The following is a 16,568-nucleotide window of genomic DNA, read 5'->3' as shown; positions in this document are numbered from 1 at the left end:
TGTATCTAACAAATATATATATATATATATATATATATATATATATATATATATATATATATATATATATATATATATATATATATATATATATATATGTTCCCCAACAAAATTTTTAAAAAAACAAACATACGTGGTTATTGAAGAAAACTGGAGAAACATAGAAAAAAATAAAACAAAAACCACCCACAATTACATTTTCTAGATTAAATCACTTTTAGCATTATGATGTATATCAATACATACGCACACACACTTTTTTATTTTTTTTATTTTTATTTTTTATTGGGGAAAGGGAACAGTGTTGGAGAATTGGGGAAGGGGAACAGCCAAGTTGTTGTCCTTCAATCTTAGTTGTGGCGGGCGCAGCAAGCTTAGCTCCAAGTCCAGTCGCCATCCTGCTGCCAGTCGGCAGCTCGCGGCCACTCAGCTCAAAGTGCCATGTTCAATCCTAGTTGAGGATGGGCGTCGTCCACCATCCTATGCGGGAGTCAAACTGGCAACCTTGTTAGGAGCATGGGCCCTCACCAGCTGAGCCATCCTGCCACCTGTTGGCAGCTCAGCTCGGATGCAGCTCACTGGCCCATGTGGGAATCGAACCAGCGACCCTGTTGCTCAGAGCTCGCACTCTTAACCAACTGAGCCACTCGGCTGGCCCACACACACACTTTAAACGTTCATGGAGATAATATGATTTTTTCATTTAATTTATTGAGAAAATTTCCCATGTCATATTTTTCCTCTATAGAATTTTCAGTGGCTATATTTATGGAATTGTAGCATACAAAAGTACAATAATTTACTTACCAAATTACTATTTGACAATTAGGTTGTTTCTTTTTGCTATTATAAAATTGCAATAGATACCTTTTTTGATAAATCTTTATGCAAATCAATCCCTTATAATCTACTTAGGAAATGCAGGCTTAAATTCCTGTTTTTAGGTATTTGATTTGCATTGCCAAATTGCCCTCCAGAAAGGTTAACAATATGCACTCCCCAACAGCAGTGAATGACAGCCCCTGTATCCTTAATAACACTAGAATATTTTAGAACACTTTAAAAGTCTTGGTATTATGAATTTGAATAGGATACAGAATTGGGTGAGGAGACAAAGGATTGGGAATATTTCCCAGCTTGCATTGAGATGGGGATTATTATGTGTCAAGAAGAGACAGCAAGACATTTAAGGTTCTTGAATTCTGTGACTTCATGATCACATAGAAAAATCATTCAGATTTATGAACAAATTTGTTGGGAGCCGGCTGCACCTCAGTATCTGACATGCCTATCACACTGCTATGGGGACAAATCCTGAAGCTCTGGCTGAGAAACAGATGCTGCTTTATGTTTTGAAAAATTTAAATTCCCCTTTGGATGCCCCCAGTAGGATAAAGATCTGACACCCCTCTTATATTGATTGTTTTATTTTCTTTAAATAAGTGAGTTTTGGACATATTATGATAATTCTGTTTTACTGTTAGTTTCTTAATGATAGATTCTTAGTGATAGACAAGTTATGCACCTTATAATTCTTAAAGATCCTGATTAGCCAGTAGTGTTTGAAATAGTTGCTAAGTAGTAAACATCCTTTAAGTGCCAAGGCAGGAACTCAGCTCTGGCCATTAGTGGAAGAAATTGATAGTTAGGATAAGTTAGTCATTAGTGAAGAACATATCCGGCTGTACCCTGCAAAAGAAACATCGTGAGGAAGTAAAATTCGGTGAAAAGCAAACTTCTAAAGAAAATAGACCCTGGGAAGGAAGGAACATTGAAACTATGTAGAAAACAATTTCCTAATGGGTAAAGGTTTAAACGTGGAAAAACAACTTTGGGAAAAACAGCTCAATGACTAAATAGTTACCTGCCCAGTATAAAAAGGACAGGCTGTAAAAATAAAGTGAGACATTAATTCTTGAAAAGCGCTTCTCTGTCTCCGCATTCTTTCCTCGCGGACTCCGTCTCCACCTAAGAGAACCCCTGGACTTGTGGGAGCCGGTCTCCCGCACAAATTCATGGACTTGAGTGTTCTTTAAAAAATAATTAAATTGAGCACCCAGAATATGGGGCTTTGGAGTTTAACAAACCTGGATTTGTCTGTGAACACCAATTTCTACCTATGTGACTCCAGTCTAGTTGTTTAGCTTTCCTGAGCCTCAGCTTCCACGTCATTAAAAGAAGCTGACATTTGCTTCATGGGGTTGGTGTAAAAATTAAAGAAGGCTAAAGTGCTTAGCACAATGCTTGGGACATCCTAAGCACCAGATGCACATTAGTTAACTTACTGTTTTTGTTATTAGTCTAGAGAAATAAAACTAAAAGGTGCTATTGCAAAGTTAAAATCTTGGTTAAATGCTTTGCCAAGTTCATGGGGAATTTCATTTCCCTTTTGTAGGCCAGATTTTCACAATCAAACCCCAGCAAACTTGCGTTTCCCTCTTTTCACTGTAGTTTTAGAGCCCTGGGTTCTCTTGTACATAAGACCTTTGAGTTTATTTTAGGTTGACTTTCTTGCTCCTGAAGTGGAAACTGCTACTAGCCTTCTTAGGGACTAAGAGAAAAAAAACAGACTTTTCAGTAGTAGAAACTGGTTTCTACCCAGAGATCCAGATGAAAAAAATGATATAAAAGTTTGCAACTGGAACAAGAAGTGTTCCTGTTTTGCTCCAGTGGATATGACTGTTGCACAACATGGGACAGCAGTTTGCTGAAGGGGAAAAGAGGGGATTACTAGGCAATTCTTAATTCTTAATTGTGATCTCTTTCATTTCAAACAAAAGATTTGAATTGCTTCTTTATCTTTAGTCCCCTCAGAACTCAACTTCTTAGTATGCAGAACTTTAAGTGAATTTGTATACATAATCATTTTCTGTGCATTTTGCTTATCTTCCTCACTCACCTGAAGTTCCTGGATTTCAATGAGTATAACTAAAAGACATGGTGTATGTTCTTACAAGTGTAGTCTAGCTATGCATGCCAGCAAACTATATTATCTAATTAAACGTTAGGGAACTGAAGAACTCTTAATTTATTTCCAAAGAACTTTGGTGTTTTTGCCCAGAGAGAGTCACCTGAACCTCTTTGAGACTCCGTTTCTCATCAGAGATAATGCTACTTCTGCAGATGGTTGCTATGAAGAGTCCATGAAAAGTGAAAGCACTTTATTAGGTATAATTCACTACATAAAATTAAGATCTGGTTACTGGCAGTCTGTTTTGTCTGTCCCCTATGGTAGTGGTCAAGTTCCCTAACGGGCAAGAACCATGTCTTGTTCATATTTATAGTCTCAGCATTTAGTACAATTCTAGCAATAGTGAGTACTCAGTACATATTTGTCAAAGGAGGAAAGGAAGGAAGGCAGTAAGTCTGAAGAGATGTGTGGGTTGCTCTGGCAGGTCATTCTCTGCCTTTGTACCCTCATCAGTAAGAAGATCCAGTGGGCATAGGCCTTACTAGGTTTAGATTTCGGGGAAGACTCTGGGCCTCTGCCATGGGATAGTAAGGGGAGCACCCAAATCAACAACAAAGATGTCACTCTGTCTGCTGTTCACATCTTTGTTTTCATATTGCTTTTTTTAACATATATTTATAGACTAAATGACTGATAGGCTACCCAAAAATTCTAGTGAGTAGTGCAGAATATGCTCAGTAGGTGAAAGTGGGTCTAATCTACTCCACATTTGTGCTTCTGCCCATGGGTTGAGGTCCTGAAATAATCCAAATATTGTGTGACAAAGAGGAAAGAAATCTGAGCTGGAAGTCAGGAAATCTGTATGCCTGGTGGTGGCCAGACAGTTTCTTCCCTCATTTAGCATTTCAGACAAATGGACACTATCTTTCCTGTCAACCAGATTGAGGAGAGGAAGGAATATGAGGAAAATCATCCCCATTCATTCCTTCAACCAAACATGGAGCATCTACCAGGCTCTGCTAGGCTGAGTTCATGGTAAACAAGATACTGCCCCTGTTCTCTGGGAACTCTGGCTGGTGGGAATAAAGAGTAAAATATTCTGAAACTAAAAGCAATGTGTGTGGCAGCAGATGGTGGGGGGTAGGGGGGTGTGCAAAAATAAACTCCACAAATCCTAACCACATGGCCACTTTTTTGGCTGTATATTCTCTCTCAAAATGATTATGTCACACCTGTACATAGCTCCTTGTGATACACACACACACACACAGTTTTACATGTGGACTGTTGGTTTAGCCAGAGTTGGGAATTGCAGGTGACCATGGACTATCTTAGAAACTTGCCACTTGTTAAATCGCTCAGCTCTCAGAGCTGCCACTTCCAGACTTTTTGCTGTATTCTCCTTATGTGAGTTCCTGCCCTATCAGCATTTCCTAGCTTCTTTAAGAAACGTGTTTTAGGGCCGGCCGAGTGGTGCGTTGGTTAAGAGCTGGCTTGGGACGCCAGAGGGCCCAGGTTCGGATCCCTACATATGAGGGCCAGTGACACTGCCCTCTATACCTAAGATGCTGAACAACAGCTCAACCTGGAGCTGGGCAGCCATAAGTAACCTGCGACAGCACACTGCTGCAGTGGGTTGCCATGGGCTACAGTATGTAGCCAGCAGCCAGCGTGAGTGGCCCCCAGCCAGCGTGTCAGTCCAGAAGCCGGCAACTGATCTGCCTCGCTGGGGAAGAGCGCAATGATGGTGCCAACTTGGGCCAGTGAAGCAACGTTCTCCACAACTAGACTGAAGAACAAAAAAAGGACAGCAACTTGTCTGTTCCCCTTCCCCCAATTCCCCAGCGCTATTCCCATCCCCCAATTCCCCAATAAAAATCTTAAAAAAAAAAAAAGAAACATGTTTTAAGTGTCTAATACAAGCCACACACCGACAGAGGGACACAAAAACAAATATGACACTGACTGTGGTTTACCGGCTATATCTTGTGGCAGACACAAACTTCTAATTTTATTTCACCTCTCCTACAACTGAAAAACCAGTTTCCTACACACTGGTTCATTTATGCCTCAAAACAGTCCTGTGAGGTCAGAACATAGTTCACTTAGGCACAACAGGTTACAATTCACAAAGCGCGTGACATTCTTCATCTTGATCCCTCAATATCCGCACATTTAATAAAAGAGAAAACTGATGCCCAAAGAGGTGGAGGGCCCAGCTCTAAAAGCGTTTTAGCCAGTGCGGTTACAGAGCCAACAAATTCGCAAACTACGGGAGCGAAGGGTTGGCAGGGAACCCTACCTCACGCGGCCCCGCCCACTCTCCCAGGAGCCGGAAGCTCCAGAGCGCAAGTGCACCCAGGCTCCGGGAAATTGTTGTGTCACGTGATCCGTCGGGTCTTTTCACGTGATCTCTGTCCCCCCCTGCTGGGGGCCTGCGGCCAAGATGGCGGCCTACTTGCAGTGGCGGCGCTTCGTTTTCTTCGACAAGGAGTTGGTGAAGGAACCGCTAGGCAATGATGGGGCCGCTCCGGGGGCCGCGCCTACCTCTGGATCCGCTGCTTCCAAGTTCCTTTGCCTCCCTCCTGGCATCACTGTCTGCGACTCAGGCCGAGGGAATCTAGTCTTTGGAGATATCCTTCCTCTGGAGCTGTCTCTTACCTCCCCGGATCCCTGAAGAGATCCAGCTGGGATGGAATCTGTCTGTCAGAGGGGTTCGTGTTACCTGTCGCTCTCCTTTACATGGGCGCCCAATGCTCCTGTGGTCTGAGGGGAGAAAAAAGGAAGTCCATTGTCTGACTTTGTTGTTGCCAACTGAGTAACCCTGGGCAAGTCATTTAATTTCCTTATTTGTAAAAGGGGTATAAAATACCAATTTGGCAGGGTTATTTTAAGGTTAATCAAAAGAAAGAATGCAAGTTGGCTTTAAAAGATGAATATGTAAGGTGTCATTATCTTCCCTGCCCAATATTGTGGGCGAGGAGGTAAATGAGACCAGGAGTTTGCTGCTTTGTTCTTCATATTGCTGCCACTGAACTCTGGCCTTCTTTTCACTCATTTTAAGATGGGGAGCCCCCGGAGATAATAATGTGGAAAAATCCTTGAAATATTTAAAGAGCTTCATGTATGTTAGTTGTTATCTGGGTTCTGGTCTAAATATAAGTATTTCTCCTTGGAAAAGAGGCTCCTTAACTACTCTGCACATATGGAAGGCCAGATCTGGTTTTTGCCTCGCTCCCTACAGCTTACAGGCTTCCAAGCCTACAAACTACGGGTGACACACCTGTACCAACTGAAGCAGCACAATATTCTGGCATCTGTTGGTGAGGATGAAGAGGGCATCAACCCCCTGGTGAGTCCTAGAAAGGAAATGGGAAAGACCCAGAAGCCTGGCAACGGTTGGTTGTTGGAGGGTGACTAGCATTCACACATCTGAAGTATGCCCACAGGTAAAGATCTGGAACCTGGAGAAGAGAGATGGTGGCAATCCACTCTGTACTCGAATCTTCCCTGCCATTCCAGGAACAGAGCCGACTGTTGTGTCTTGTTTGACTGTCCATGAAAATCTCAACTTTATGGCCATCGGTAAGCAGAAAGAAGGCAAAGCTAACACTCCAAGATTCCTTATAGATTATTTTCAGAGTTGGTTCTGCAGCTCATCTTCATTGTTTTCATGAGACCAGTTTGGAATGGGAAAGCATTTAGTGTTGTTCTTTAAAAATGAAGCAGTGAGTACATATCTTTATGTAAACCATTGGAGAAGTTGGGTATGAGGAGAAAGCTTGTCACTTCTTTTTTTTTTTTTTTTAGCTGAGCCATCCTGCCACCTGTTGGCAGCTCAGCGGCAGCTCAGCTCGGGCTGGACTTGAACCGCTGTTGCTCAGAGCTCAAACTCTTGAGCGAGCTCTTAACCAACTGAGCCACTCAGCCGGCCCAGCTTGTCACTTCTAATGAGTGCTCAAATGGTCTTTTTCTCCCCTGTGCTTCCTGGTCTTTAGCCTCAGTGAAGTGCTATTTCCTGCTCTCCTGCAGGTTTTACAGATGGCAGTGTTACGTTGAACAAAGGAGACATCACTCGGGACCGGCATAGCAAGACTCAGATTTTGCACAAGGGCAACTATCCTGTTACTGGACTGGCCTTTCGTCAAGCGGGAAAGAACACTCACTTGTTTGTTGTGACAACAGAGAATGTTCAGGTAAGACCAGGGCCTCCACAGTTAAGAGGCAAGCAGAAAAGTCTTCTCCATTGCTCGGGGGGCTAGGGTAATGAACTAACAAGAGAGGTAGGATTCTTACATTTTTCGTCATATAGCCTTGAATCGTTTGCTCAGCTTAATATTTTATTTCTTCACTTAAGGTACTGGGAAGAGTTAGAGTTAGGGAAAAAACTCTGGGCTTGTAGTAAAAGATCTGATTTTTTTCCCCTAACTAACTTGTTAAGTGACATTGGACAAGTTGCTTTACTTCTCTGGTTCCCAGTACTCCTAATTTATAACAGCCTACTCTCAGGAATAGTTAAAACAGTAAAAGATTACTGCATTTCTCTTATGCAGACTTCCTATAGTAGATAGTATATACAGATGAAGGAAATGTGGTCCCTGCTTATATATTTAGTGGATGGGTGGTGGTTAATGGAGAAGGCAAGCAGCCAGGGAAAGTCTTAGTATGCTAAGAGTTAAAAAGAAAGAGTTAGTATGGAGATGAAATACCTTTGGGAAGGCTTAGATGCCACCTCCTCAAAGGGAACCTGTTAACCTCTTTCTTACTTCTCACAGTCCTATATAGTTTCTGGAAAGGACTACCCTCGTGTGGAGCTGGATACCCATGGTTGTGGCTTGCGCTGCTCAGCCCTAAGTGACCCTTCTCAGGACCTGCAGTTCATAGTGGCCGGGGATGAGTGTGTCTACTTGTACCAGCCTGATGAACGTGGGCCCTGCTTCGCTTTTGAGGGCCATAAACTCATTGCTCACTGGTTTAGAGGCTACCTTGTCATTGTCTCCCGTGACCAGAAGGTTTCTCCCAAGTAAGAACACCAGGCAGAAGGGAAAGGGAGAGGGCTGGACTTGTGCCCCAGAATCAACCTGATTTTCAAAACCCTAATGTCTGCATTCTGTCGATTTCCTACTTTGGTTTTATGTAGATTGTGCTTACATCTAGACTCAGTTATAATGTTTTTAGTGAAAAACGTGTTTTTGCTGCAGACATTTGCTGAGCATCCCTGGTGCACTAGAGTGCTCCAGGGAATTTTGGACCTGGTATTGGTTTTTTTACTCTTTAGTCAAAATAAATTGGGGCAGAGGAACAAGAGATTGAGTAGTAGAGAAACTGGGAAGTGCAGGACTCAGTATTTTTACTCTGAGCCACCTGAAAGGGGCAGTGGGGTCTTCTGCATGATGGAAGTAATCCCTATCAGATGTTAGCTTGTTTTCATTCAGCACTAAACACAGTGTTTTACATGTACCAGCCACTAATTATTATTATTTATTTTTTTTAAGATTTTTATTGGGGAATTGGGGGGATGGGAACAGTGCTGGGGAATTGGGGGAAGGGGAACAGACAAGTTGCTGTCCTTTTGTTCTTCAGCCTAGGTGTGGAGGACATTGCTTCACTGGCCCAAGTGGCACTATCATTGCGCTCTTCCCGAGCGAGGCACATCGGTCGCTGGCTTCTGGACGGCCGCTCACTGCGGCTGCTGGCCGCTCATGCTGGCTGTTGGCTACATACGGTAGCCCATGGCAACCCACTGCCACAGGGGCTGCAGCCCACGCCGTCGCGGGCGACTCACGGCAGCCCAGCTCCAGATTGACCTGTTGTTCAGCATCTTAGCTGTGGAGGGCAGTGTCACTGGCCCTCATGTGGGATCCAAACTGGGGCCCTCTGGTGTCCCAAACCAGTTCTTAACCATTTTGCCACTTGGCCAGCCCCATTAATTATTTTTTAAAAGAATGGCTGTTTGGATGTACTTACTTCTTTAGCCTATTGCCTATGTTAGTTGTAAGATCTTAAAGGGTAAGATCAGGTCTGTATAGTCTCTTCTTACAACTGCCAACACAATGCTGCATGTTATGGGATGAGCTGCTAGAGGGGCCAAAGAGGTGATTTGTTCTCTGTGGAATGGGCAGCACCAAAGTTGTCATGGGAACGGAAATGAAGGGGAGCTGAAGCAGAGAGGGTACAAATACCTGGTGCTTTTCTTTCCCACACAGGTCAGAGTTTACCAGCAGGCTCTCACAGAGCTCCGACAAGCAGATTCTCAACATCTATGACCTGTGCAACAAGTTCATAGCCTATAGCGCTGTCTTTGAGGATGTAGTGGATGTGCTTGCTGAGTGGGGCTCCCTGTATGTGCTGACGCGGGATGGGCGGGTCCATGCACTGCAGGAGAAGGACACACAGACCAAACTGGAGGCAAGGCCACCAAGTTCCCAGAGCTGGCCACAGGCATGCAGACATAGTTGTAGAAACAGGCTCCCCAAGTCACCTTGGCCAGAGTGTTTCCTTCCCTGTAGGTTATAGCCTTACTTAGCTCCCTTAGGGTAGTTACAAGGTAAACAGCCTGGGATGAGACCTTAGAGGGAAGTAATGGCTGGCAGCCTGAGCCCACTTTCAGGGTCCGCTCTGTCTGCAGAGAACCTTGTGAGGTGAGGTAATGTTGGTCTTGGGGGTATATGAGAGGTCTCCCTCGTTCTAGGATCTAGGCAGATTTGAACTTCAGGACTGTCCGGCTTGGGTATTGTGGGAGCATTCTGGGAAGATGTCTCCTCAGGACTGCTTCTACCAATTTTACAATCTCCCCTTCCAGATGCTGTTTAAGAAGAACCTATTTGAGATGGCAATTAACCTGGCCAAGAGCCAGCACCTAGACAGTGATGGGTTGGCCCAGATCTTCATGCAGTACGGGGACCATCTCTACAGCAAGGGCAACCATGATGGGGCTGTCCAGCAGTATATCCGGTCAGTGTGGAAGCGTTTTAGGATGTAGCTCTGAATGCAGGGACAGGCAGCCAGATAGGCTAAAACCTGTGCTATGGGGAAGGGGGTGGACTCCACCAGGAACTGTCCTTTGTCCTTTTTTCCTGCAGAAACTGTGATGCCTTGAGTGACAAGACAATATACCTTATTGGAAGGGGAATGTTTAGGGTCAAATAATACATGACTAGTATGCGATTGAGCTGATGAATTCTTGTTATTTTAAACGTTAGCTTGCCCTTTGTTAATACTCATTTCGACCTGATTCTTTAAAGGAAAAAGGGTGTTCATTCATCTTTTGCTTCCACACTGTCTTTCTTTGGTATTAATTATTGGCATTTTCTGCCCTAATAAGGGGTTTTAGGAATCTGCCTAGCTTCTTTACCAACCTCTCTAGAATTCCTGTTTTCAGCCAACTTTAAGAACCAGTGCTCTGGAGCCTTGCTATTCATGTGGTCCACAGTCTAGTAGCATCGATATCACCTGGGACTTTGTTAGAAATGCAGACTCTCAGGCCTCACTCCAGACCGGCTGAAACAGAATTTGCATTTTAAGAAGATCTGCAAGTGATTCCTATGCACATGAAAGTTTGAGAAGTACACTGATCCGGATGCTACTTGATGCACATGTCTCCCTAGAACCATTGGAAAGTTGGAGCCATCATATGTGATCCGCAAGTTTCTGGATGCCCAGCGTATCCACAACCTGACTGCCTACCTGCAGACCCTGCACCGGCAATCCCTGGCCAATGCTGACCATACCACCCTGCTGCTCAACTGCTATACCAAGCTCAAGGACAGCTCAAAGCTGGAGGAGTTCATCAAGGTGAAGGGCGGTGGTGGTTGGGGGATTCATTGAGAGCCCCGCTGAGCATGAGCTGGCTCCACCAGGGCTTGCCCTTGTTCAGCAGGTTATAGGGAGAGGAAAAAGCTGACCTTATTAGTGGACCAGGAACCTCTGGTCTATAAGCTCGGAAGAGGGAATAACCTTTCCTGCTAGTTCTCTTCCAACCCCCTCTTGCTTTATGATGCCAGAACTTCCCATGGTATCTAAGCCCTGGGAAGTAGCATTTGGGGAGCCCTTTGTCCCTAGAGGAGTCCCTCTAATAGTAGGGGTGGAGGGAGACTTTGGCTCTTACAAACTTTCTGAGAGGCAGGATAACAGTATTTTAAAAGCATGGACTTGAGGCTCACTGAGATCTCCCGAGAAAGTGACATTTAAGGTGAAATTTGAGGAATGAATTTGAGTTAGTTGGACAAATTCAAGGCTGAAGGAAGAGACAATGAGAAGGCCCTTAACTTGGTAGATGAGTGACTGAAAGGTTGGCAGGCTGGTACCTCAAGGGGAAGTAGAAAAGATAAAAAACAGCTTTGTGACTGATGAGGTAGGAAAGAATTGCTGCTGCAAGACCTTTCAGGCAAAGTTGAGGATTTTGGTCTTTATCAAGTACAAAGAAAATAAGTAGAGCATTTTAAACTGTGATATATGGGCATACCTGGGAGATATTGTGAGTTTGGTACCAGACCTCCATAATACAGCAAGATATGGCAGTAAAGCGATCTTTTTGCTGATGGAGGGTTTTGCTTTCAATTTGTAAAAAACACAACACCTGTGAAACAATGAAGCAAAGCATGCTTATAGTAAAATTTGAATTTTGAAAAGATGACAGGCTACAATTCAGGAAACAGATCTTTTGGTGCCTTTAAGAGATCCAAGAATTAGTGCTTGGTGAGCAGTTAAATACAGGTGTGAATTAGAGAATCCTCAACAGATATTGTTAACGTTGTGGTTTCTAAACCTTTTGAATTGCTAGTGGCAGCAGCTTCCCAAAAAAAAGCATGTACTTTATGTTAAGAATCTGGTCTTAGAATCAGATGCATGTTTCCTCTCCCTTCCCCAGCCCCAACCTCTCTCTGAATGATTTTGTCTGATGTTCCCTGGCAGACCAAGAGTGAGAATGAAGTCCACTTCGATGTGGAGACAGCCATCAAGGTCCTGCGGCAAGCTGGCTACTACTCCCACGCCCTCTATTTAGCCGAGAACCATGCACATCATGAGTGGTACTTGAAGATCCAGCTAGAGGACATTAAGGTAGGGGAGACTCTTGACTCATCTCTGTTCTTTTTCTAGAACATCCCGGAACGATGACAGTGCTTCCTGGCGGGTGAGACAGGAGCATACACTTACTCTGCCTTTTACCTCTCCACAGAATTATCAGGAAGCCCTTAGGTACATTGGCAAGCTGCCTTTTGAGCAGGCAGAGAGCAACATGAAACGTTATGGCAAGATCCTCATGCACCATATACCAGAACAGATGACTCAGTTGCTGAAGGGGCTTTGTACTAACTATCGGCCCAGCCTCGAAGGCCGAGGTGACCAGGAGGCTTCAGGTTGCAGGGTGAGGCCTCAGGGAGAATGGCTGTTGCACAACAGGGTCACCTTAGGGGCCTTATGGATACCAAGCCCACTTACTCTGCCTCCTCTCTCCTCCCTTACCATCTTAGGCCAACTCAGAAGAGTTCATCCCCATCTTTGCCAACAACCCCCGCGAGTTGAAAGCTTTCCTAGAGCACATGAGTGAAGTACAGCCTGACTCACCACAGGGCATCTACGACACACTCCTTGAGCTACGACTACAGAATTGGGCCCATGAGAGGGATCCACAGGTGAGGCCTGGCAAAAGCTGTAGGAGGTGCAGGAGAAAAGAGTTTGTCCATCTTTTGTGGTTACTTTTTGCTGCATTCTTTAGACCAATAACACCTCACAGTTGGGAGTTAAGTGGTCCTCAGTGAAGAGGAAATTGGACTAAGGGAAGGAGATAGTTGACTTGCATTGACCCAAGAGGCCTTGTGATTTTTTTCCCTTATGTCCAGCAGCTTTACTCTACTTCCCCAGGTCAAAGAGAAGCTTCATGCAGAGGCCATCTCTCTGCTGAAGAGTGGCCGCTTCTGTGACGTCTTTGACAAGGCTTTGGTCCTCTGCCAGATGCACGATTTCCAGGATGGGGTCCTTTACCTCTATGAGCAGGGGAAGCTGTAAGTTTGGGGAATTTCAAGGAAGGGGAAAGGATCCAAGTAATTTTCCAGGGACAGCCACTGAGGTGTGTCTTGCCCTGGCCCCAGGTATCAGCAGATCATGCACTATCACATGCAGCATGAGCAGTACCGGCAGGTGATTGCTGTGTGTGAACGTCATGGGGAACAGGACCCCTCCCTGTGGGAACAGGCACTCAGCTACTTTGCCCGCAAGGAGGAGGACTGCAAGGAGTATGTGGCGGCTGTGCTCAAGCATATTGAGAACAAGAACCTCATGCCACCCCTTCTAGGTACTTGGGAGGACAGGATGGGTGGGTGGGTGCTGGCTGCTGACAATCGAGTCTGGGGCATGGGCCCTTCCAACTCTGTTTAGAGGGTGCTGCTTGGTTCATTGTTTTGTTTCCTCCCGGACTCCAATCTCAGTGGTGCAGACCCTGGCCCACAACTCCACAGCCACTCTGTCTGTCATCCGGGACTACCTGGTCCAAAAACTGCAGAAACAGAGCCAGCAGATTGCACAGGATGAGCTCCGGGTGCGGCGATACCGAGAGGAGACCACTCGTATCCGCCAGGAGATCCAGGAGCTCAAGGCGAGGTAGTTGGCATCTGGATATGTGAAGGGGTCCAGGGGATAACCTTGTTCTTCACAAAAGTAACATTAAATACTTTTCATAAACAAAAGATTATATGGAGTGTGTTTGAGCATTTCATGCTTAAAGTTCTGTTTTAATGGTGGAATTCCAAAGAATGGTTTATTACAGAGATCATTGTTTGTTGGGCTTTGGAGGATATTATCTTGTAGCTGTATTTTACATTTTATAAACACATCTAAGTTGTGGTTAGAAGCCATTTAGAAATAAAAACTTTGCTTTAGAAAATACAGAAAGTGGATAATGTATAAGTATATATAGTAGACATTAATGCCTACTCTTAAGTTTCATTAGCTCTTAACATTGTAAAAAACAATAATTCATTCCACAAATATTTTCTGAGCCCTTATTATGTCCCAAGCACTGTTCTTAACAACACAAAGATCCCTGGCTTCATGGAGCTTACTTACATTGTAGAGATAGAGACAGTAAACACGTTAAATAAGCAAAATATTATAGTATGTTAGATGGTGATAAGTTCTAAGGAGAAAATTGAGGAAAGGGAGTAGGATGAGTGTGTGTGTGTGTGTGTGTGTGTGTGTGTGTGTGTGTGAGAGTGTGAGGGAGATAATTTATAAGGTGTTTAGGAAAGGCCACACTGAGGGTCACATCTGAATAAAGACATAAAAGACAATTTTGTGGCAATTGTGAAAAATGAAAGAGAAAAATATCACATTGGGATAGCTGGACTTAATGGGAGCATACTGAGATTCACTGAAGGCCCAGTACTCATTTGACCTCTTTTTAGGTGATCTTGTAGTCTCTTAACAGGGTCCTCCCTCATTGACGCCAGCTGCTTTCTCGCTCCACTTGGCTGTTGGCCCTGCTCTCACTGTTTGCCACTTCTTTCTGGTCTCCCTTGTCTGCAGTCCGAAGATTTTTCAGAAGACCAAATGCAGCATCTGTAATAGTGCCTTGGAGTTGCCCTCAGTTCACTTTCTCTGTGGCCACTCCTTCCATCAACACTGCTTTGAGAGCTACTCAGAAAGTGATGCTGACTGTCCTACCTGCCTCCCTGAAAACCGGAAGGTTATGGATATGATCCGGGCCCAGGAACAGAAACGAGATCTTCATGATCAATTCCAGCATCAGGTGGGACAGAGTGGGGTAGATAACTACCCACTCAGAGAGTCATGGGAGCATTACAGGGGTTTTCTGTTCTCATTTAAGGAAACAAGTACTTCAGTTCTGATTCCTACTTCTCTCCTCTTTCCCTACAGCTCAAGTGCTCCAATGACAGCTTCTCTGTGATTGCTGACTACTTTGGCCGAGGGGTTTTCAACAAATTGACTCTGCTGACTGACCCTCCTACGTCTAGGCTGACTGCGAGCCTGGAGTCCGGGCTGCAGCGGGACCTGCTCATGCACTCCAGGAGGGGCACTTAAGCAGCTTGTGGGAGGGATGTGATAGTAGAGACACAGCATTAGGGACACAGGAGGACAGAGGCAGGGCTATTGCACAGGAGTCAGGCTGACATGGCCAAGACTCCACTCTGATCTGATGTGATAGCCTTCATGACTAAAGGGGACTTGCTTTTCCTGCCTCCTCTGGCCAGCCTGCCGTTCTCCTGTTGACTTTTTGAGCAGTGTAGATCATTCCAGATCAGCGGGGGAGGGTACCTCAGCAACCTCTGAATATGGACAATAGTTGCTTTATTCTCTACCCAAGAGCACCAGGCTGTGCTTGGGTCCTTGCTCCCAGAGTCTATAAATAAAAGGGTTGAAGGACTTACTCGGGGGACTTCCTGGTGATTCTTTTGTTTTTGTTTTTATTATTAGTTTCAGGTCTGATTCTTAACTAAAAATGTACTTCTCTCCCTGTGCTCTCCTAGAGCTCCACTTCCCTTCTTACAGAGCTCCTTAAAGGTCATTCCAGTGTTGAGTGGAGCCTGTGGCATCTTAAGTAGAGTTCAGTTTACTGAAGAACCTCTGCAAAAGACCTAATGCCTAAGCTCCAAGAGCAGCCTGGACTGAGTCCCCCAATCAGTTCCTACTCTTTAGTTTGGCTCTTGTTTGGGCTTTAAGTCTGCCTTTATAGTGGGTAGGCCAGAGCCTTTCCCTTTTCAGTACCAGATGGTAAGCAGGATAAAAGGGCCTTTATTGAAACATTTTTCCCTCTCAAGTTATCTGCTGAAGTTTATGTTGCTGGTGTTGCATGTAATTTGGGTGATGTCACCTGTCAGAAATTGCTCCTATGGGGTTGTTTAATTGAAGAAAGCAACTTGGACATGGTGCTTTAGGTAGTATTTAGAAGAGTGCAAATGTAGGATCAGCTGACCTGACTTTGAATCCTAGTTTGACATAGAACAACTCTTACCTCCTCTTAACCTGTTTCTGTATCTGTACATTAGGAATTATGGTACCTTTTTTTTATGGGTATTATGAAGGCCTAAGGAACGAATGGGTATCCAGTTCTTTGTATAGTGATTAGTGCATGGGTGCTTAATACATGTACATGGTCGTTAGTAATGTCAGTGGGTAAAGCACTTTTTTGGGGTTTTTAAAAAGATTTTATTGGGGAATTGGGGAAGGGGAACAACCAAGTTGTCCTTCAATCTTAGTTGTGGAGGGCACAGCTAGCTCAACTCCAAGTCCAGTTGCCATCCGGCTGCCCATCGGCAGCTGGCAGCCGCTCAGTTCAAGGTGCCGTGTTCAATCTTAGTTGCAGGTGGGTGTAGCATCCCATGTGGGAGTCAAACCAGCAACCTTGTTGTTAGGAGCATGTACTCTCGCCAGCTGAACTCAGTGGCAACTGACAGCTTGGGTGCAGCTCACTGGCCCATGTGGGATGCAGCTCACTGGCCCATGTGGGAATCAAACCGGCGACCGTTACTCAGAGCTCGCTCTCTTAACTAACTGAGCCACTCGACCAGCCCCAAAAGCACTTTTTCTAACAAGCCCTTTTTTCCATGTGGTTGGCCCTCCCACTTCAGTTATTTGTCTATAGGCATGATCTTTAATTTCTGAACCAGTTTCCTTATTTTAAAAATAGAAATGTTGCCTA

At 44.7% G+C, this 16,568-nt stretch overlaps 1 protein-coding gene across 2 annotated transcripts; it reads left to right on the top strand.

The window, feature by feature from the left end:
• The first annotated feature begins 5,298 nt into the window (after window positions 1-5,298).
• On the top strand, window positions 5,299-15,297 carry VPS11 (VPS11 core subunit of CORVET and HOPS complexes). 2 transcript variants are annotated; one of them, XM_019663621.1, is made up of 16 exons: window positions 5,299-5,544; window positions 6,115-6,263; window positions 6,361-6,496; window positions 6,944-7,107; window positions 7,687-7,934; window positions 9,118-9,319; window positions 9,714-9,865; window positions 10,519-10,705; window positions 11,825-11,971; window positions 12,090-12,278; window positions 12,385-12,546; window positions 12,776-12,915; window positions 13,003-13,205; window positions 13,339-13,510; window positions 14,435-14,657; window positions 14,786-15,297. In XM_019663621.1, the coding sequence occupies exons 1-16, from the start codon at window positions 5,358-5,360 to the stop codon at window positions 14,948-14,950; spliced, it is 2,826 nt and encodes a 941-aa protein (XP_019519166.1). In that variant the 5' UTR covers window positions 5,299-5,357; the 3' UTR covers window positions 14,951-15,297. The 2 variants fall into 2 exon arrangements, with proteins under 2 accessions (XP_019519166.1, XP_019519167.1); XM_019663622.1 differs by lacking the exon at window positions 5,299-5,544 and having other exon boundaries at window positions 6,185-6,263; window positions 6,350-6,496.
• The last annotated feature ends 1,271 nt before the right edge of the window (window positions 15,298-16,568 follow it).

Source organism: Hipposideros armiger, unplaced genomic scaffold (assembly GCF_001890085.2).
Source record: "Hipposideros armiger isolate ML-2016 unplaced genomic scaffold, ASM189008v1 scaffold_396, whole genome shotgun sequence".
Lineage (NCBI taxonomy): Eukaryota > Metazoa > Chordata > Mammalia > Chiroptera > Hipposideridae > Hipposideros > Hipposideros armiger.
The sequence above is the reverse complement of the archived record's forward strand: the minus strand, read 5'-3'. Positions and strand labels throughout refer to the sequence as shown.

Coding starts and splice junctions, on each gene's coding strand:
- VPS11 (XM_019663621.1), top strand. CDS start 5,358: ATGGCGGCCTACTTGCAGTGGCGGCGCTTCGTTTTCTTCGACAAGGAG. Junction 5,545..6,114: donor AGGGAATCTAGTCTTTGGAG/ATATCCTTCCTC, acceptor ACTACTCTGCAC/ATATGGAAGGCCAGATCTGG. Junction 9,866..10,518: donor GCTGTCCAGCAGTATATCCG/GTCAGTGTGGAA, acceptor ATGTCTCCCTAG/AACCATTGGAAAGTTGGAGC.